Here is a 20,575-nt window from a genome sequence, read left to right as displayed (position 1 = left end):
TATCCAAGATCCAACTCAATTTGTTATTTCTTCCTAGTCTTTAAGCTAAAATTAGTTTTAAAAAAAGTCCCTGGGAAAACAACTTTTAAATTAGTCAATAAATATCTTTAAACTTTTTTCTTTTTAATTCTAGCACCAAGGAATATCATTTTTGCTGGCTGACATGGCAATGAAAGTTGAACTAGCTAGATTGAGTTACCAGAGAGCAGCTTGGGAGATTGATTCTGGTCGCCGAAATACCTATTATGCCTCTATTGCAAAGGCATATGCTGCAGATATTGCAAATCAGTTAGCTACTGATGCTGTTCAGGTTTTCGGAGGCAATGGATTTAATACGGAATATCCTGTAGAAAAACTAATGAGGGATGCCAAGATCTATCAGGTAATGTGAAAAAATGGTGTTTTTTTAAATTTCTTAAGGTTTGTATTATTCATGAATGATGTGGTAGATTTTTGTCTATTTAAAGATTTTTATGGCACTAGTAAAAAGAAATAGTTATCATAGGTGGCTGTGAGCCTAAATCTTTAGAACTAATTAACTTAAAGAAGAATGTTACCTTGACGTATACCCCTCAAGAGAGAACAGACTACGGAGTTCCCAGTGGTTAATAAATCCAACTAGTAACCATGAGGTTGGGATTCGATCCCTGGCCTTGCTCAGTGGGTTAAGGATCCAGCGTTGCTGTGAACTGTGGTGTGGGTCGCAGACGCGGCTTGGATCCTGCGTTGCTGTGGCTGTGGCGTAGGCTGGCAGCTCCAGCTCCGATTAGACCCCTAGCCTGGGAACCTCCATATGCCGTGGGAGCAGCCCAAGAAAAAGGCAAAAAGACAAAAAAAAAAAAAGAGAGAGAACAGGCTAACAAAGTAAATGATATGTACACAATATCTGGATCAGCCTTCTTTGATTCTTTACATCCTAGCTAATTGTAATCCACTCTTTGCTCTCCTAAAAGTGTGCATATCATTTTAACTTAATTAAATTATTTTATTTTGAATCTTATCTGACAACTCTTGAAATCATATTTGAAGGGTAAAACGCCAGCACTGAGGAGAAAGTGATATAGATGACTCTTCTAAATTAAATTGATGGTTAGAAAAACTTAAAAACAGGAATAATTTAATAAATAAGACATAAATGCCCATATCCACTTGTAGTTTAATTATAAACCATCCCTTGCTTCCCTCAACCCCTAGCAAATGATTTGACAAACCCAGTCATTTGAATTCTAGAGGTGGAATCATAGCATATTAAAGAAAAAAAGAAATTTAGGTAGTGTAGCCCCTCAAATTTAGCCTTGAAAAAAACGTAGGACCAGAATTTGTGCCTTATCCGAAGTTACAGGTTTACCTGGTAATACTCTCCCTTCCTTGGAGACTATAATTATTGCTTTTCTGTGCCATCTGAACTAACAAATGGTTAGAAGTTTAAACGAAATGAGGGCTGGCTACTAGGAACACTCAAGTGAGCAAAACCAAATCCTTCCAGTGTCTTTTTCTTTAACAACTGTATTCCTTAGGTAACAAGGGGAAAAGATCAAATTTAAAAGTATGATTAGAAAATGGCTGAAGGTGGGAGTTCCCTTCGTGCCTCAGTGGTTAATGAATCTGACTAGGATCCGTGAGGATGTGGGTTCAATCCCTGGCCTTGCTTTGTAGGTTAAGGATCCACCATTGCTGTGAGCTGTGGTGTAGGTCAAAGACGCAGCTTGGATCCTATGTTGCTGTCGCTGTGGCATAGGCCAGCAGCTGTAGCTCCAACTAGACCCCTAACCTGTGAAATTCCATATGCCACGAATGTGGCCCTAAAAAGAAAAAGAAAGAGAAAGAAAGAAAGAGAGAAAGAAAAGAAAGAAAATGACCGAAAGTAACAACTAAATAAAAATAGTTTTAAAAAATTGGTTAAACATTTTAGCAACATTAAACTTTTGATTTTCCAAACAGTTTTGGAAATGTTAATATACTTTGATGTTTTAAGACTGTCCAAAATTTTGGTAAATGAGTTCTGTAATAATTTAAACTAATCTGTAGAGAACTGTGCATTTTCATAGGTCTCAGAAAATCAAGTTTCAGAACCACTGTAATCAACAAACCCTATATATGGTTTGATTCCGCGTGGTACTGCAAAAGAGCTTAGGGTACCAAAACATGAGTAAATCAAAGTATTTACATACTGAAGATATTTAACCTACATGAATTTTTTATTTTTTTGCAGATTTATGAAGGTACAGCACAAATTCAAAGGATTATTATAGCCCGTGAACACATTGGCCGGTATAAAAATTAACAAAATCACTATATGAACAATTGTTGAGTAATTAGAACCTGATCTACCATTTAAACTCCAGGAAAGAGAAAGGGCTTTAAGATTTTTTTCCAGTAAAAATTTAAAAATAAGTATTCTATACTAAACCTATGCAACAGATTCTAATAGTAGTTGTCTACATTTGTTTAACTTTATGACTTGCTTTTTCTATAATAGACTTGGTTTTATTAAAATTATGTGTTGTCCTTAGTTCTACTTACTTGAATTTCATTAACCTAGAAAAAAATAAATGTTTTGTTATTTTGACCTCAAAATTAAAGTAACAGAGATTCCTTGGAATTTCAGTATTTTTCCAATGATAAAAAATTGCCTTGTAAAAGTATTTAGAATGTCCAAAGTTTACATTGAGAAAATATTCTAGTATTTAAATAACTTGCCAGTGATTTTGTAGACTTAAGGGTTTTATGTTCATATTCTCCATTATACAATGACCAGAAGTTACTTGAAAATCTTTTTTAATTCTAAGCCCATGTTTCACTTGCTTTGTTGAAAATAAGTCAATAAAGATTTACCTTAAATTATTTTTATATGATTCTGTTGGTCTCTGGTTAACCTTTGGTCTATAGTACAGAATCTCATTTCATGTGGATACATTGTAAAATAAAATTGTTTTGTGTTATGTATCTGTTCAATTTGTGTATATATTTATATTCTTTCCAAGAAGTTTTATTACTTCATGTAATAGTGTATACTTGATTTATTTTCTATGCTGGAAAATAATTCATGTTTTGATTTGTTTTTTATGTATTTATGTACTTTTTTTTTTTTTTTTTTTTTTTTTTTTTTTTGCTTTTTAGGGCTACACCCGCAGCATATGGAGGTTCCCAGGCTAGGGGTTAAATCAGAACTACAGCTGCCGGCTCTCAACACAGCCACAGCATCCAAGCTAGGCCAGGGATAGAAACTGCAACCTCATGGTTCCTGGTTGGATTCATTTCCCCCATGCCACGACAGGAACTCCCATGTTTTGATTTTGAATTGGATGAAGTCACCTGTCCATTTTTCATTAGATTGCATTAGATGCCTCAGGAAATATCAGTATAATAATGAAAGAACCAAATGTGGATTTACTATTTCTTTGTAATTCTAAATAGCAAATGTGGCTAAAATATGTTATACTAAAATGATGTTTCTGACATCACTTATGATTTCCAATTCTGATACCAACTGAGCATCCACAGTTGAATCTTATTCTTGACAGGGATGGAGTAGGCACAGGTGGTTGTAGAAGTCCTAATAAGGGGCTATAGATAAAGAGGGAAACTTGGGGGAGTTTGGAAGATCACTGTGAGTTATAATTGCTCAAGAAAGCCATCAGAACAAGGCAGGCTTGCTTGACTAGTGGAGGTGCGAGAATTGCCTCAGTTTCTTGGGTGGGGGATGGGATGAGGCCTGCACTTGGATTCAGACCAAGGGCAAGAGTTTGAGGACGCCTTTCTGTTGATTTGAATACACACCTTGCCGGGTACTAAGGAGGAGCTACTACTCCCAGAAAGGAAGAAACATGTCTTTTTAGACCCCTCCACTCCCCTTGGATGATAAAACTGTAGCCCACCTAATCCTCAGGGAAGACCCTCCTTGCCTGCCAGCTTGCATCTCTCACAAGCTTCCTATTTATTTATTTATTTATTTATTTGTCTTTTGTCTTTTTATCACCACACCCACAGCCTATGGAGGTTCCCAGGCTAGGGGTCTAATCCGAGTAATCCGAGCTACAGCTGCCAGCCTACACTACAGCCACAGCACTGCAGGATCCAAGCCCAAGCCGCATCTGAGGCCTACACTACAACTCACAGCAACACCTGATCCTTAAACCACTGAGCAAGGCCAGGGATCGAACTCATATCCTCATGGATACTGTCGGGTTCATTAACTGATGAGCCACGATGGGAACTCCAAAAATTCACCTACATATTCTAAACCAAGTTTCTAGATGTAAAAATATACCAAAGCCATATGATGAGAATATTAAAGTTGCCTTGATAGTAAGTATTAAGCATTATACGACTATCATTTAAGACCTTTTCATCAGAATAACACAAATGAACTTAAGCTATTTAAGCAAAATGAACAAATGTGGTTTAAGTATATTGAAGTGCCTCATGGATCTGAAGGCTGTAATAGAGTCAGTTTTAGGCAGTGACCAGAACCCAAATAGTCTTTAGGAATCCATGAAGTAGTATTTTTCTATGTCTCAACTCTACTTCTCCCTGACATGTTTCATTTATTCTTTTTCTACAGCCTAGCTTTCTTTGCTTTTTTGATCCCACGATAGAATAAAACCTAATATGTATGTATTAGATTTCCTACCCCTTAAAAAACTGACTGGCTAGGGCCATTACAGCCAGGAGAATAGGTAGAACAACAAACATGATTGTTCGCTCTGTGAATGCACAGTTGCCGGAGAATGTCATGGTGCACATAGGTCAGAAGAATTCCTGGCATGGTATGGTGAAGAGAAAATGTGGCTTACTGAGGTAAGAAATGCTGCAAGCACAGCAGGATGACTTCCTGACAATTGGGGAGCTGACCCTGGGCATGCGGGCATGTCTATTTTTATAGCCCAGAGATAGAAGAGGTTTTAGGATACCCCTGCAGACCTGGCTGGTTGAGGGTTATATACCTTATATAGGCCCCCATAAGAGCAGGGATGAGAAGAGGGCCACATACCTTTTCTAGTAGGGGGCAGAAAGGATTAGGCCAGGTTTCTCTAGGTGGGTAAAGGGCATTTCATCAAGATGGGTGGGACGATGATAAGGGTCTGGTAAATCTTGTCTTGGTCAAAGGCTGTGAGTTCAATCCCCCTTTTTTTTTTTTTTTTTTTTTTTTGTCTTTTTAGGGCCTCACCCAAGGTATATGGAAGTTCCCAGGCTAGGGGTTAGGAAGTTGTTGACTCACCACCCACCCTGCATGAGTTGTTTCATAGCAGAAAGTCCCAGTAAGGAAAGTGATGCTGCCCTGAAAACTAGGAGAATTTGGGAAGGGCCAATAGGAGGGAGGAGAAAACCAATCTCCCAGGATCCCTGGAATCCATCTTTGCTGAGAGATGCATGCACCATCAAGAAGGACCCTGAGACGGACCAAGTATGGGCCAAGCAAGATAATTGGCCAAGGGGAGGGAGTGGGATGGATTGGGAGCTTGGGGTTAATAGATGCAGACTTGCCTTTGGAATGGATAAGCAATGAGATCCTTCTGTATAGCACTGGGAACTATGTCTAGTCACTTACAATGGAGCATGATAGTGTGAGAGAAAAATGTATACATGTATTTATAATTTGGTCACCATGCTGAACAGTAGAAAAAAAATAATAGTCTCTTGGGGAAATAAAAATAAATAAATAAAAAGATGGATTGCAAAAAAAAATAATAATAATTGGCCAGAAACAACCAGGAAAATGACCCCATTACCATAAAACCTGAGGCTTCAAGCCACCTGGCAGAGCAGTTCTGGGTTCTCTTACCCTGCTGCTCTCCATCTGGGCACCCCTTCTCAATAAAGTCTTTTGCTTTGTCAGCACATGAGCCTCTTTGGACAATTCATTTCTGAGTGTTAGACAAGGGCCAATGCTTGGGCCCTGGAAGGGGGCCCCCTTCCCACAATAGAATGAGGGAACTAACAAGATGTGAAAGCTGATAAAAGGGAGAATTTGAAGGGAGTTCCCCTAGTGGTGCAGTGGTTAATGAATCCAACTAGGAACCATGAGGTTGCAGGTTCGATTCCTGGCCTTGCTCAGTGGGTTAAGGATCTGGCATTGCCATGAGCTGTAGTGTAGTTTGCAGATGTGGCTCAGATCCTGCATTGCTGTGGCTGTGGCAGAAGCTAGCAGCTGCAGCTCTGATTTGACCCCTAGTCTGGGAACTTCCAAATGTAATTTATGAATAAATTTATAAATATATATATATATATATATATATAAACACATACATATTTAGTAGATACTTTTCTTTGGAGGGTAGATATTTTTATTTTTTGAAGAGGGAAACATACCAAGTTTTTAAAGTATCAGAGTGTTCAGTGAAGAGCTTTTCTTTCTTTTCCTTTTTTTTTTTTTTTTTTTGCTTTTTAGGGCCCACCTGTGGCATATGGAAATTCCCAGGCTAGTGGTCTAATTGGAGCTATAGCAGCTGGCCTACGCCACAGCTCACCAAAAGGCCAGATCCTTAACCCCCTGAGCAAGGCCAGGAATCTGACCTGCAACCTCATGGTTGCTAGTCGGATTCATTTCTGCTGCCCCACAACAGGAACTCTGAAAAGCTTTCCTTAAATACTGTTCACCCATTTCTCATCCAGTAGGCAACTGCTTTGGTTCTGTGCATTCCCAAATTTATCCATTTATTTTTTTCCCTTTGTTTCCCACACTGATAGTAGCATATGGTACATTGGTATATTGTTTGGTACATTCTGTTTTGGTTTTTACCTAACATACCTTGTACATCTTTCCACAACAATGTTTGCAGCATTTCCTCATTCTTTTTATTTGCTTATTTATTTATTATTATTTTTTGCTTTTTAGGGCCGCACCCTTGGCATATGTCGAATCAGAGCTACAGCTGCCAGCCTATGCCACAGCCATAGCAACGCTGGATCCGAGCCACATTTTTGACCACAGCTCACGGCAATGCCAGATCCTTAACCCACTGAGCGAGGTCAGGGATCGAACCTGCAACCTCATGGTTCTTAAGTCAGATTTGTTTCTGTTGTACCACGATGGGAACTCCTCCTCATTCTTTTTAATGGCTGCATAATGAAAACACCATAGTTTATTTAACCTTTTGATGGTTAAAAATATTTGTAATCTTTAGCTATTACAGAGACTTGCTGCTATGAATATTCTTCCACATAAGTCACTTTATACCAAAGAGAGTATATCTGTAGAACAAATAGCTAGAGATAAAATTACTGAATGTAATTACAAGAATTTCTAGAACATTTGTTCCCTATACGTATTTCCATTTTGCTCACCATTGTACTCCCAGAACCTAGAATATTTGGCACATCCTAGGCACTCAAAACATATTTGTTAAATGAATTCATAAAGTAGGAAGGGAGGCTTGCTTTCCTTTACTTCAGCAGTTTGATTCAGTCTGAATGTTGCTTTTTGGATTTGATGCATTATTGTCTCTTTTTTTGCTTGGGCCCACAGTATGCCGAAGTTCCTGGGTCAGGGATCAAATGAAAGTCACTACAGTGACAACACCAGATCCTTAGCCCACAGCACCACAAGAGAACTCTGTGTTATTCTTATTTTGAGTGTTGCTTTTTCCAGGTTTGAATTTTTTTTTTTTCTCTCTCTCTCTCTCCCTTGGTTCCTCTCACTCCACAACACTTCCCCCTCATCTGATTTAGAGGTAAAAGAAAGCTGGGGGACTTACATTACTATTGTGAAATAAAATTCATATTTTGTGGCAAGACAGTAAATATTTAAACATAAAAAAAAAAAATCTCTGCCCTGTGGTCTCCTCTTCCCTGCAATGTGCATTGTGTATCTGAATTACGTACGGACAAAACATTCCTCATCAGCGGCAATAAATAGCAGCATCCTTATAGCTCCTTCCTGGTTCAGAGGGCTAAAAAAAATTGGCCTTGTCACTGCTAAGTCTCTGGCTATAGCTGTGGTTTGGATTAGAGCCCTGGCCAGGGAAATCTGCAAGCCCAGCCTGAGGCCAAAATCAATCAACCTAGCATTAACATGATTAACTTCTTAGAAGAATTCCAGTTATGGCTCAGCAGAAAGGAAACTGACTAGTATCCATGAGGACACAGGTTTGGTCCCTGGCCTTGCTCAGTGGCTTAAGGATCCGGCATTGCCAGGAGCTGTGGTGTAGGTAGCTCAGATTTGACCCCTAGCCTGGAAACTTCCATATGGCCCTTCTACAGGTATGGACCTAAAAAGAAAAAAAAACCCACAGAAAACCAGCATTTAACTGTGCTTTGACTGTGGGCAGAACAGCTCTCAGAGATTTCCAAGTTGCTCTTCCCAAGTTATAACATCTCAAATTTAACTCTAATAAAAAATTCCATATCTTTCTCAGATTGATATCTTTCTCAGATTGAGTGATTGATTTTTTGGCAGCACCATTTAACAAGATAGACTTTTTTTTTTTTTTTTTTGGTTGTGCCCATGGCATATAGAAATTTCTGGGCCAGGGACCAAACCCACACTGGAGCGGGGACTCAAACTGCTGCAGTGACAAGGCCAGATCCTTAACCTGCTGTGCCATAAAGGAACTTTCAAGGAAGACTTTTTGTGGTCTTTTGTCTATTCAGGGTTGCACCTGCAGCATGTGGTGCTAGGGTCCAATTGGAGGTGTAACTGCTGGTCTACACCACAGCCACAGCAATGTCAGATCCAAGCCACATCTGTGACCTACACCACAGCTCACAGCAATGCAGGATCCTTAACACACTGAGCAAGGCCAGGGATCAAACCTGTGAACCCACAGATAGTAGACAGGTTTGTTAACCACTGAGCCACGACAGGAACTCCAAAGAAGAATTTTTCTGGGGGGAGGGGTCTTTTCTGGGGCCACACTGACAGCATATGGAGGTTCCTAGGCTAGGGGTCGAATCCAAGCTGTAGCTTCAGGCCTAGGCCAGAGCCACAGCAGTGCAAGATCTGAGCCATGTCTGCAGTCTACACCACAGCTCACGGCAATGCCGGATCCTCAACCCACTGAGCGAGGCCAGGGATCAAACCCACAACTTCATGGTTCCACTGAGCCATGACGGGAACTCCCAAGGAATAATTTTTAAGATAAAAATTATTAGGGCTAGAAACATCATCACTTAATGATAAGTGGCTTGACTCACCAGAAATAGATAGTTCTAAACTTAACATGCATTTAGTAATACATGTTATCCTAGCCTCAAACTATACCTGGGGATAGCAATTGAACTAAGAGAGAAATAATGAAATCTATCATCATAGTGGATTCAATATTTTCTCAGTTATTGATAGCTCACACATATCTCTGCGTAAGGAATTCTTCCCCAAATTCTTACTTTTCAGGTTTTTTTTTTTCGTCTTTTGAGGGCCACACCCTTGGCATATGGACGTTCCCACGTTAGGGGTCTAATTGGAGCCATAGCTGCCAGCCTACGCCACAGGCAAGCCAGATCCCAGCGGAGCAAGGTCTGCGACCTACACCACACCTCCAGTGGAGGCAACGCTGGATCCTTAACCCACTGAGCGAAGCCAGGCATATAATCCACAACCTCGTGGTTCCTAGTTGGGTTTGTTTCTGCTTCGCCATGATGGGAACTCCTGAAAAAAAAAAAAAATTTAAGAGTAGGTGCCAGTATTTTCTGGTAGGTGCTCAAAATACTTTTAAGGATTAAAGTCCTAAGAAAGCACAGTTACAAATAGCTGCATTAACACACCTAGCAAAGCTGAATTCGATGGAAAGCTTATAAGAAGCATAACGGTGTTTCCTTTTCAAAAACAATCTCCAAATATTGCAAATATTAGAACTTCCTGAAAGAGGAGGGAGTAGGTGAGAGTTAGCTAATAAGAGCTGAATGTGAATATTTATTGCACACGTAATTACGGTGCAACTCTATTTATTACCAGGCATTTCAAAGATCCTCAACAATAAACGATTTCTTAAAAGTTATGCAGATATTTAAACATTACTTAAAACAGTTTTAGATAAAACGGCGGTGTTTAAGGGACAAGAAAACGGGCTTAGAGACTTTAAGCACAGGCAGCGAGGACAGCCATGAGCAGCCGATGGGGTCCTAGAGCAGCCTCGGGATCCCTCTTTCCTTCAGGCGGGAATGTGGTCACCTAAGTCTGGGCGCGGAGGGGACCTGAGAGACGCTTCTGGGCAGGCGCGTGCTGCCTAAATCCGCCCACGAAAGAGCCAAGTTCTCTTTTCGCTGTCAGACATGGTGAGTGTGGACGTGTATTGCATTGCTGTCCGGATGGCTCGGGAGGAGCCTGGGAAGGGTGATATTAAGCATTTTAGTCACCGGTGGGTTGTTTACTAAATATTGGAGAATGGTCGCGTTAAGATAGAGGTCTTGGGAGTATTTTTGAGAGCGGGAGAGAGGGTGAAGTATTATTCAGCGTTTTCTGCAGGCCTTGCATGCGTCGTTGCCGCCTCTGATTTTATTCAGACTTCCTGCTATCGGTCGGGCCTCCTGGTTCAACAACCGGATTTCTTAATTTCCTCCTAAAAACTGGGCAAGTCGGTAGTACCTTTTTCCTTCTATATGTAGGTTGAAGCATATATATATATATATATATATATGTATGCGTTAGAATTATTATCCAATGTAATAAATGGAGTAATAAAATTAAAAAAGAATTATTTAAGATCTTTAGAATGATTAGCGGTACGATCTTGTTGACCTAGTAAATTTTAATGGGCAATGGGCTAGACAAGAAATTGACTATTATTTTTTTGTTTTGTTTTGTTTTCTTTTTAGGGCTGCATCCATGGCATAGGAAAGTTACCAGGCTAGGGGTCCAATCAGAACTGTAGCTGCTGGCTTATGATACAGCCACAGCAATGTGGGATCCAGGCCTAATCTGCGACCTACACAACTCGGAGCAGTGCCTGATCCCTAACCCAATGAGGAAGGCCAGAGATCGAACCCACATCCTCATGGATGCTAGTTGGATTCTTTCTGCTGAGCCACAACGGGAACTCTGAGAAATTCACTATTTTATTATTGATAACTGTTGTGACCTACTTCAAATAAAACAGTAAAGTACAGTCTTAGATATAGATCAGAAATGTGGATAACTAGAGCAGCATTCTCGTCCCTTGGGGACTTGTTGCATTTGGGGAAACAGGCTAAAGCTGGAGAAGGTGAGTCTAAAGGGACTGCTTCCTTGATAAATAACCTTTGAGGTATATGGAAGGTGCTTCGAAGTTCCCAGAATTTATACAATTTCTAGAGTTAAACTTCATTAAAGCACTTAACTCAAATTATGGAATAAATAGATTTTTATTTTATTTTGGTGTTCTGTGTGAAAGATAAAGACAGATGAAGGTAGTATTTTTGGGTCGATGATGAGCTGGCATGTATTCTGAATCTAAAGTTGATTAGTACTACTTTAGCTCTAGAATTACTCTGAGACCTGAAAAATACTTGGATCTTTATGAAGGACTTTAGTGCCTTGGTTTTTCTTGGCCAGATAATTTTAAATTGAAAGTTTTCATTTGGCAACACGAAATAAAAAGTTCAGATGTATATTGAACACATGCTCTGGGGTCAAATATTAAGAGATAACTTATGAAATCAATTTATTGTGGAAGGGTACACCGCAGAAGGATGTCATTATCAAGTCAGATGCACCTGACACCCTATTCCTGGAGAAGCATGCAGATTATATTGCATCCTATGGCTCAAAGAAAGATGATTACGTATGTATGCTTTTATGTTGAAAAGTTTATACTCTTAAAGATGTAGACCATTCTGTAAATAGATCAGTATGGACCATGTTGGTATCTAACTCCTGCGTGCCAAAGCCTGAAGCTGTATCCTTGAGTATAGTGAATGCACCTTTGGATATCTGTTGAGGGACCATGGGAATTAACCATGTTTCTTACTTTGGTAGGCAAAGTAGATTCCCATTCGGCCCAGATCTGTATGAATTATGAAGTACGGACTAGATTACTATTTTTGTAGTTTAGACAATATTTTCAAGGTCAATGATGTGTTGGCATGTATTACCTGAGTTTACAGTGATGTGTAGTAACACTAAAGCTCTAGAATTACTCTGAGACCTTGAAAAAGTTCAGCCCTGAAGAATGGCTTTCCAAGTTTTCCTCTCTGGGACAGTCTTAGAAAAAATTAATGAACAACTTAATTGGAAGTAGATATTTTACCGGTGTAACAGTGGCTGTAGGGCTTTGTGTGTTCAGTATCTAAGCTGGCATCAATTCAAACTAACACAGTAAAGTAATTCTATATTTTAGGAATACTGTATGTCTGAATATCTGAGAATGAGTGGAATCTATTGGGGTCTGACCGTAATGGATCTCATGGGACAACTACACCGTATGAATAGAGAAGAAATTTTGGCATTTATTAAGTCGTGTCAACACGAGTGTGGTGGAATAAGTGCTAGCATTGGACATGATCCGCATCTTTTATATACTCTTAGTGCTGTCCAGGTAAATACTAAAAACTAAGCAGCCATGATAGTTTATTCTCTTACCTGAGAGTGGGGAAATTGAAACTAGGTATTAGGAAGGTGAGAGAAACCAGTATCTTTTCATATGACATCTATTCTACAAGGTCAATGATGTGATGGCATGTATTAGCTGAACCCGAAGTTGATGTAACTCTAAAATTACACTGAGACCTTGGTAAAGTATTTATTTTCAGTATATGTAAATATTTGAGAAATCGTCAGTGGACGTGTTTTTGTTTTAAGCAAGAAAAATCTTTGTTTAAGCCATGGAACTCTGGTTTATTAGCATATTGTATCCTATCCTGAAAGATATAACCTAAGTCTTATAATAGAAACTAGCATTTCTCAAAGAAAGTAGTATTTTCTTTTTTTTTTTTTTGGTCTTTATAGGGTTACACCCACAGCATGTGGAGCTTCCCAGGCTAGGGGTCAAATTAGAGCTACAGCTTTCAGTCTACGGCACAGGTACAGCAACTTAGGATCTGAGTGACATCTGCCACCTATACCACAGCCCACGGCAACACCCGATCCTTAACCCACTGAGCGAGGCCAGGGATTGAATCTGAAACCATGGTTCCTAGTCAGATTCTTTTCTGCTGTGCCACAACAGGAACTCCAGCAAGTAGTATTTTCTACAGAATTTCATGTGGAACATATTCAAAGAGAATAACATAACGGATTATATAAATTGGCCAAAGCCCGTTTACCATATGTGTAGAAGCCTCCTTCATTCAGCTATTTCTTATGTTGCAAAACCTTCCTGCATGGCATTTGATTCCCTCCAAGGCTGGCTATTTCCTCCCTTGCTATTCTCATCTTGCTTTATTTCTGGCAATACAAGATGCCTGTGGTTCCCTGCATGTACTCTGCCATTTCACCACTGTGCTCTTTTCCATGAAGTTTAAATTGTGGTATTAGTGAAGATCACAAAGATTTAAAGTCTGTATACATTAGTTTATATGAATCTTGGAGTGCTGAGTTGACAGTTTGTAAGTAAAAAATAATACTTTGTGGTTAAAGGGTTGTATTGATAATACCTGTAATTTTATTGCATAGTAGAAGATAAGTGCATGTTTGAAAAGAGTTCACAATGCTTAGGGACATGCTTAACAACTTAAGGTAGTTGAGGAAGAACATTAGAACAAACTTAGCAGTGTTGAAGAGGTGTATTTACTTTGGTTTGTTTTTATTACAGATCCTTACTCTTTATGATAGTATTAATGTTATTGATGTAAATAAAGTTGTGGAATATGTTCAGAGTCTACAAAAAGAAGATGGTTCTTTTGCTGGAGATATTTGGGGTAATGTTCCTTTAATTCATTGCATCCAAAATACCAATGTAAAAATGTCCTGCTTTGGTGTATATCATAGAAATAAGCTTTGTTACAAATTCTAAAGTATGATGAATTGGGGGCTTTGCTAAAAACTTATAAGGAGATTTTTAAGTTTTTCATCTTTTCAGGTCCCACTAAGCAGCTGGTCTAACTGGAGTTAATGGTCTGCTGGAAGTTCCAGCATGCACTGTGCTAGTTATATCAGCATACAGGAGTACTGGAACAGAGGGGGCCAGTCTAAAAGATAAGGTAGGTGAAATTTTTTTCCCCAATATTTGGTGGCTTTGTAAAGTTTTTTAAAAAATACTTGCATGGAAAAAATAGTCAAAAAACTTTACAAACTTACTGAATATTTGAGTGGAGGGAGGGAATAGTATTTTACTTGATAAATGTAGATAATCTCTGCTTTAGGGCTGAATACAGTGCAGGCCGGAGAGACCAGCTGCTTCATGGGATGTGAAAATCTACTTTTATATATTAGGGTAAGTTTATTATCATTCTTAGAAATTGACTAGTCCTTTTCTGATACCTTTCTTGGTGCTATGTGTTTTCTTACATTTTTGACAAAGCATTTTACTAGTTTTAATTAAGTTCTTAGAAGTAAAGCAGTTGCACTTCAGATTTAGCATTCCTTCCTGGTGACCTAGATAGAAGTACATGTTAAGTCTGAATGAACTCTTGGAAATTTAACCATGGTAGTTGTATAGAGGTTGTTTATAATTTTTGCTATTTATTAGCATCATCAGAAGCCTCTGATAATGTTTTGGTTTGATCCTTTTATAGGTGAAATTGATACAAGATTCTCTTTTTGTGCGGTGGCAACTTTGGCCCTATTGGTAAGTTTTTAATATTGTATAGGAATATGATTAAGCTTCCAAGATTATTTTGGAATTTAATAGGCATTTGTGTGTGTTTTATTTTTTTTTCTATTACTCAATGAATTTATTACATTTATAAATGTACAATGATCATCACAATCCAATTTTATAGGATTGCCATCCCACAACCCCAGCAATCCCCCCCTGCCCCAAACTGTTTCCTTTGGAAACCATTAAGTTTTTCAAAGTCTGGGAGTCAGTATCTGTTGTGCAAAGAAGTTCATTCTGTCCTTTTTTCAGATTCCACATGTCAGTGAAAGCATTTGATGTTGGTGTCTCATTGACTGACTTCACGTAGCATAATTTCTAGGTCCATCCATGTTGCTAAAAATGCTGGTATTTCGTTCCTTTTAATGGCTGAGTAATATTCCATTGTCTGTATGTACTACCTCATCTTGCTCCACTCCTGTGCTGATAGACATTAGGTTGTTTCCAGGTCTTGGCTATTGCAAATATTGCTGCAGTGAACACTGGAGTACATGTGTCTTTGTGAGTCATGGTTTCCTCTGGGTAGATGCCCAGGAGTGGGATTGCTGGATCAAATGGTAGTTCTATTTTTAGTTTTCTGAGGTGCCTCCATACTGTTTTCCATAGTTGTACCAATTTAATAGGCATTTTTTTTTCATTTACAGGGGAAGCTGGATGCTATTAATGTGGAAAAAGCAATTGAATTTGTATTATCCTGTATGAACTTTGACGGTGGATTTGGTTGCAGGCCAGGTTCTGAATCCCATGCTGGGCAGGTAATGTATCAATCCAGATTAAAATGTAGTGTTGATTTTGAAGGGATAGCCCGTGTAACTGGGGAAATGCATTGATAGCATTTCATTGTGTTAATTATGAAGTTAATTTGACTGAATGTAGTAGTATAGTGTAAGATGTTGCATAAGAATTGTTAATTACTGATTAAGGAAGATGTTTTTATAGGAGTTTTTATACAGTCCCCTGTTAGTGAAGTCCTCTGACCCAGGTAAACATAAGTAATTTTGTAGTTACCAAAAATACTTTGATTTTTTCCATTAGTGTTTTTTTTGTTTTCTTTTGTTTTTTTGGTTTTTTTGTTTGTTTGTTTTGTCTTTTTGCCTTTCTAGGGCTGCTCCCTGCGGCATATGGAGGTTCCCAGGCTAGGGGTGTAATCAGAGCTGTAGCTACTGGCCTATGCCAGAGACACAGCAACATGGGATCCGAGCCGCGTCTGTGACCTACACCACAGCTCAGGGCAACCCCGGATCCTTTAACCCACTGAGCAAGGCCAGGGACTGAACCCTCAACCTCCTGGTTCCTAGTCGGATTTGTTAACCACTGTGCCACTACAGGAACTCCTGATTTTTCCATTAGTTTTAAAGCAGATGAGAAAATTCTGTCCCTGTATTTTTGGGGCACTTATTTGCTTGTGCCAGAGGATGTTTTATTTATAAATTGTTGTCAAAATTTGCTTTGCCAGGAAGAAATTGTGACAGTAGTATTTCATTGCAGAACTGGATTGTACTAGTGTGCTTGGATTGTGTAAATGTGATGTTTGTGTTCGTGATTCTTACTGTTAGCAAATTTTTAGATAGAAAGTTTTATAATTTAAGTAGTTCTTATCACTGTTACTATGAAAAAATATACACATATACTTTATGTCTGTAATTTTAGATCTATTGTTGCACAGGATTCCTGGCTATTACTAGTCAGTTGCATCAAGTAAATTCTGATTTACTTGGTTGGTGGCTTTGTGAACGACAGCTTCCATCAGGTGGACTCAATGGAAGGCCAGAGAAGGTACTGTTTCTAAGACTTCCAGGTTTTGTTTTGTTTTGTATGGCCATGGTATGCAACCAGCCTGTGGGATCTCAGTTCCCAGACTTAAGGATTGAACCCTTGCCACGGTGTCGAAAGTATTGAATCTTAATCACTAGACTACCAGGGAACTCCCCAAACTGTTTGAAGTTTTATACCTTTGAGTGAGCACTGCATTTTTGTCTTTCATTTTTTTCACTATTGCTCTTATAAATTGATGAGCTTCATTACCGTCCTACTTTGCAATTTTTCATTGAATCTCCTAAAAATGCTTTTGGCAAAAAGTAAAACAACGGGGGTTGAAATGCTTCTTAAACCCTGGTGTCCATGTAAAAGACATTCGTGAAGAAGAGAGAATAAATTCCTTGCCACATGTGCAGCAGGCTAGGGGTCAAATAGGAGCTGTAGCTGCAGGCCTAGACCACAGCCACTGCAACATGGGATCAGAGCCATGTCTGCGACCTACACTGCAGCTTACAGCAATGCCAGATCCTTAACCCACTGAGTGAGGCCAGAAATCGAACCAGCAACCCCATGGTTCCTAGTCAGATTTGTTACTGCTGAGGCACAATGGAAAGCCTAGTATAAATTCTTAAAGAATCTTTTCCCTTATTGTTCTGAAGCCTTTGTATTTTTTAGGCATCAAAATGAAGCTATTTCATCAAACCTTTTAGTTCTTGTTCTATAACAGGGAATCAGTAATGCAGTATTTTAAAGTTTTATCTGGGAGTCAGTACTATTAAAGCATGCATCTTGTACAGAAATCTCAATGTCCACTTAGGAAAGGACAATGGATCTGCCAAATCAGAGATTTTTGTTATAAAGTTGGATTATAGCATCATTTTGAAACTTAATTTTTTGGACTTCCCTGGTGTCCTTGTGGTTGAGGATTCACCTTTGTCACTGCTGTGGTTAAAGTTCATTCCTAGGCCCAGGAACTTCTGCATGCTGCAGGTGTGGCCAAAAATAAAATAAAAAATTAATTTTTAAAGAAAAGGTTTTGTTTAGCTCTCACGCCTATGCTAAATTGGGTCTGTAAAGACCAGATGGTAAATATTTTTAGCTTCGTAAGACCTATGATCTTGAAAGTACTACCCTGAAAAGTGAAAGCTGCCGTAGATAATAAGAAATGAATGCGTGGTGTTGTGTTCCATTAAAATTACTGTAAACACACAAATTTTGTATGATTTTCCTGTTGCAAAACTTTTTAAAAATCATTTACACATCTAAAAGCTAGTAATGGTCTAGAGTTGACTCACTTGCTGGGCGCCTGACCTAAACTCTGATAGGGCATGACAATGCGTTTATCTGGGTCATTTTTGTTTAGTTTCACTTGCTCAGTATTTCTATATCAGTTAATGGGTAGGGAAATAACCACAGGTGGTTTCTAGTTAAGATCCAGTGGAAAACCTGGGCAACTTTCAACAGAAAATCAATGGGGATTGCCAGAAACTTGCCCTTACAGTTTGGGACAGCTTTCACTGTGCCTATAAATCATCCAGGGATCTTATTGAAATGAAGATTCTTACCTAGTCAAAGAAAAGTAAGATCTTCTGCATTTTTTAAACTCAAGTTAACTGTGATTTGAGGAGCCAGGGTGATGCGTGGACAACACTTGAAAATATTCATAGTTCCTGTGAGCCTTATTAATAGATAAATGTTTCATTGCAGATAGAAATCAAGGTGGATGGTTGTTGCTAAGTACTGAAACATTTAGCATGGCTTTCTTTGGAATGGAGTGTTTGGTCTTTTCCAGTAATTATCTTCAAACTCTAAGCATCATATTTATGGATTTCAGTGTTTCGAACTTTGCATTGTGAATATATTCCTTGATTCCCCTCCCACCTCCAATATTTGGACTAGGAAATAAAATTATGACACCTTTTTGTGGCTTTTTTCTGTAGTTACCAGATGTATGCTATTCGTGGTGGGTGTTGGCTTCCCTTAAGATAATTGGAAGGCTTCATTGGATTGATAGAGAGAAACTGCGTAGTTTCATCTTGGCTTGTCAAGATGAAGAAACCGGAGGATTTGCGGACAGGCCAGGAGATATGGCAAGTATATTTTTGTTCATGGAATAATTTTTCAGCTTAGCTCTGTTTTATTCTTAAGGGTTCTAAGGGCTCTAGGTTTCCAGACTTAGAAATACAGGGCAAAAAAGGATGGTGTTTTCCAAGGTTGCTTTGAAAGGATGCTTTTAAAATTTCTATTAAAGAATTTTCATTTTGTAATAACTGTAAATTCTTATTTTTTTTTTAATAGGTAGATCCTTTTCATACTCTATTTGGAATTGCTGGATTGTCACTTTTGGGAGAAGAGCAGATTAAACCTGTTAATCCTGTTTTTTGCATGCCTGAAGAAGTACTTCGGAGAGTGAATGTTCAACCTGAACTAGTAAGCTAGATTAGATCCTTCGATGCAAAGGTCACTTGTAGTTTTGCCATCTTAATATTTTGGTATTTGAAGTGCTTAGCAAACTTAATGGCTATGATGTTAATATTTTGTACATGAATTGTGTTGATTTTAATAAATTATATGATTATACATACTGTAAATTAAAGACCTTTATTGTATCTGCAGCTGTCCATTTTCTTCTGGAATGCTTTTATTCTGCATATATTTTGTTTATGTTTCAAGAAGTGTTATGTGTCTCTAAAAGCAAACTTAGTTGGATTCTTTAGCTGAAGTCTTGTGTTTGTACTCCCTTGTTATATATAACTATAGTTAATGTAAATTGGTCATTATCAATGAGAATGTTAACTGAACTCCATATGAATTAAAAGATGAAAAAGATGCCTGAAATTGGAGTATTTCATACATTTGTGGTTACTGAGTTGGTCATAAAATGATTTTAAAAATGGTAATTCACTGTAGTATTATAATCTGGGCTATACTTTTATGTGAGAATCCCCAAGGGATTGTTGGCGGTTTTTTTCTCACCCAATTAAAAAAACGGGTTGGTAGCTGCCACAGTATTTCTGTCAGTTGAAATTTTCTCAAGCATGTTTGCAATACCCTGTGTAAGAGTTACTTCAAGAAATTTAGGGAGTTCCCGTCGTGGCGCAGAGGTTAATGAATCCGACTAGGAACCATGAGGCTGCGGGTTCGGTCCCTGCCCTTGCTCAGTGGGTTAACGATCCGGCGTTGCCCTGAGCTGTGGTGTAGGCTGCAGACGCAGCTTGGATCCAGCGTTGCTGTGGCTCTGGTGTAGGCCGGCGGCTGCAGCTCTCATTAGACCCCTAGCCTGGGAACCTCCATATTCCACAGGAGCGGCCCAAGAAATAGCAAAAAGACCAAAAAAAAAAAAAATTTTAGGAGTGGGAGTTCCCGTTGTGGTGCAACAGAAATGAATCCGACTAGTATCCATGAGGATACCGGTTCCATCCCTGGCCTTGCTCAGTGAGTTAAGAATCTGGCATTGCTGTCAGCTGCGGTGTAGATCACAGGTGCAGCTTGGATCCTGCATTGTAATGACTTGTGTAGGCTGGCAGCTGCGGTTCTGATTTGACCCCTAGCGTGGGAACTTGCGTGTACTGTGAGTTGGGCCCTAAAAAACGAAAAGGAAAAAAAATATATATATATATATATATATATACACACATATATTTAGGAGTTCCCTTGTGATGCAGTTAAGTATCTGGCAGTCACTGTAAGGCTTTGTTGCTATTGTGGTGCCAGTTTGATCCCTGGCTGAGGAACTTCGTGCAGCAGTTGCAGCCAAATAAAATTTTGCGCATAGTGATGATTTACTATGTTTTAGGTTTCACTTGCTCGATACGTTTGAGTAAGTTAATGGATATTTAAGCTGTATAGGGTTAATGGTTCTTTAGCCACAAGACAGACCAATGTTAGACGGTTTGTATTATATGATCATTAAATGTTTCCACCATCACAAGCACTGGGTGCACAGTGATAGTGTTCTGTATATAAAAAGAAGCTAATGTATTTGGAGGTATGTGGGAGATGTCGCAAAGCATCATACGCCTTGTGAATTAGGAAATACGGAGCAGTGTGAATAGCAGGGGTACCACGTTGATGGGTCCTGAATACTCTTGAGGTTGAGGAAGTCCGTACCTCAAATTAAGCTGAAAACTAAATTCCGCAGGCGT

The 20,575-nt window shown here is 38.9% G+C and overlaps 2 protein-coding genes and 3 non-coding genes across 10 annotated transcripts in view; all 5 read left to right on the top strand.

Moving 5' to 3' along the window:
* ACADM (acyl-CoA dehydrogenase medium chain) overlaps positions 1-2,942 on the top strand; it is a 34,436-nt gene extending 31,494 nt beyond the window's left edge. For 2 of the 3 annotated variants that reach the window (XR_014805014.1, XR_014805013.1), the window contains exons 11-12: positions 134-382; positions 2,213-2,942. Coding sequence is in view for 1 of the 3 variants with exons in the window: in NM_214039.1 (NP_999204.1) it covers positions 134-382; positions 2,213-2,284 (321 nt within the window). In the remaining 2 variants the exon portion in view is untranslated. 3 annotated transcript variants of the gene reach the window in all.
* Positions 2,943-10,194: 7,252 nt separating this feature from the next.
* Positions 10,195-19,268, top strand: RABGGTB (Rab geranylgeranyltransferase subunit beta). Of its 4 annotated transcripts, NR_145513.1 has the most exons (11): positions 10,195-10,215; positions 11,592-11,699; positions 12,255-12,452; positions 13,668-13,773; positions 13,935-14,055; positions 14,218-14,288; positions 14,590-14,642; positions 15,317-15,427; positions 16,323-16,448; positions 18,371-18,520; positions 18,729-19,268. NR_145513.1 is itself a non-coding variant. In NM_001348295.1 (9 exons), exons 1-9 carry the CDS (start codon positions 10,213-10,215, stop codon positions 18,867-18,869), a joined length of 996 nt encoding a protein of 331 aa, NP_001335224.1. In that variant the 5' UTR covers positions 10,195-10,212; the 3' UTR covers positions 18,870-19,268. The 4 variants fall into 4 exon arrangements, 3 of the variants coding, with proteins under 3 accessions (NP_001335224.1, XP_020949270.1, XP_084814876.1); NM_001348295.1 differs by lacking the exons at positions 13,935-14,055; positions 14,218-14,288; XM_021093611.2 differs by lacking the exons at positions 13,935-14,055; positions 14,218-14,288 and having other exon boundaries at positions 10,195-10,298.
* LOC146402851 (small nucleolar RNA SNORD45) lies at positions 11,338-11,416 on the top strand. The gene has a single exon (XR_014808736.1). It is a non-coding gene; the product is annotated as a small nucleolar RNA SNORD45 (small nucleolar RNA).
* On the top strand, positions 11,983-12,065 carry LOC146402850 (small nucleolar RNA SNORD45). The gene has a single exon (XR_014808737.1). It is a non-coding gene; the product is annotated as a small nucleolar RNA SNORD45 (small nucleolar RNA).
* On the top strand, positions 12,576-12,646 carry LOC146402849 (small nucleolar RNA SNORD45). The gene has a single exon (XR_014808735.1). It is a non-coding gene; the product is annotated as a small nucleolar RNA SNORD45 (small nucleolar RNA).
* Positions 19,269-20,575: the final 1,307 nt, after the last annotated feature.

The sequence above is a fragment of the Sus scrofa genome, chromosome 6, assembly GCF_054392235.1.
Source record: "Sus scrofa isolate SSC_HxYL_T2T_F1_AM1 chromosome 6, Sscrofa_HxYL_maternal_Yorkshire_Landrace_v2.0, whole genome shotgun sequence".
NCBI lineage: Eukaryota > Metazoa > Chordata > Mammalia > Artiodactyla > Suidae > Sus > Sus scrofa.
The sequence above is the reverse complement of the archived record's forward strand: the minus strand, read 5'-3'. Positions and strand labels throughout refer to the sequence as shown.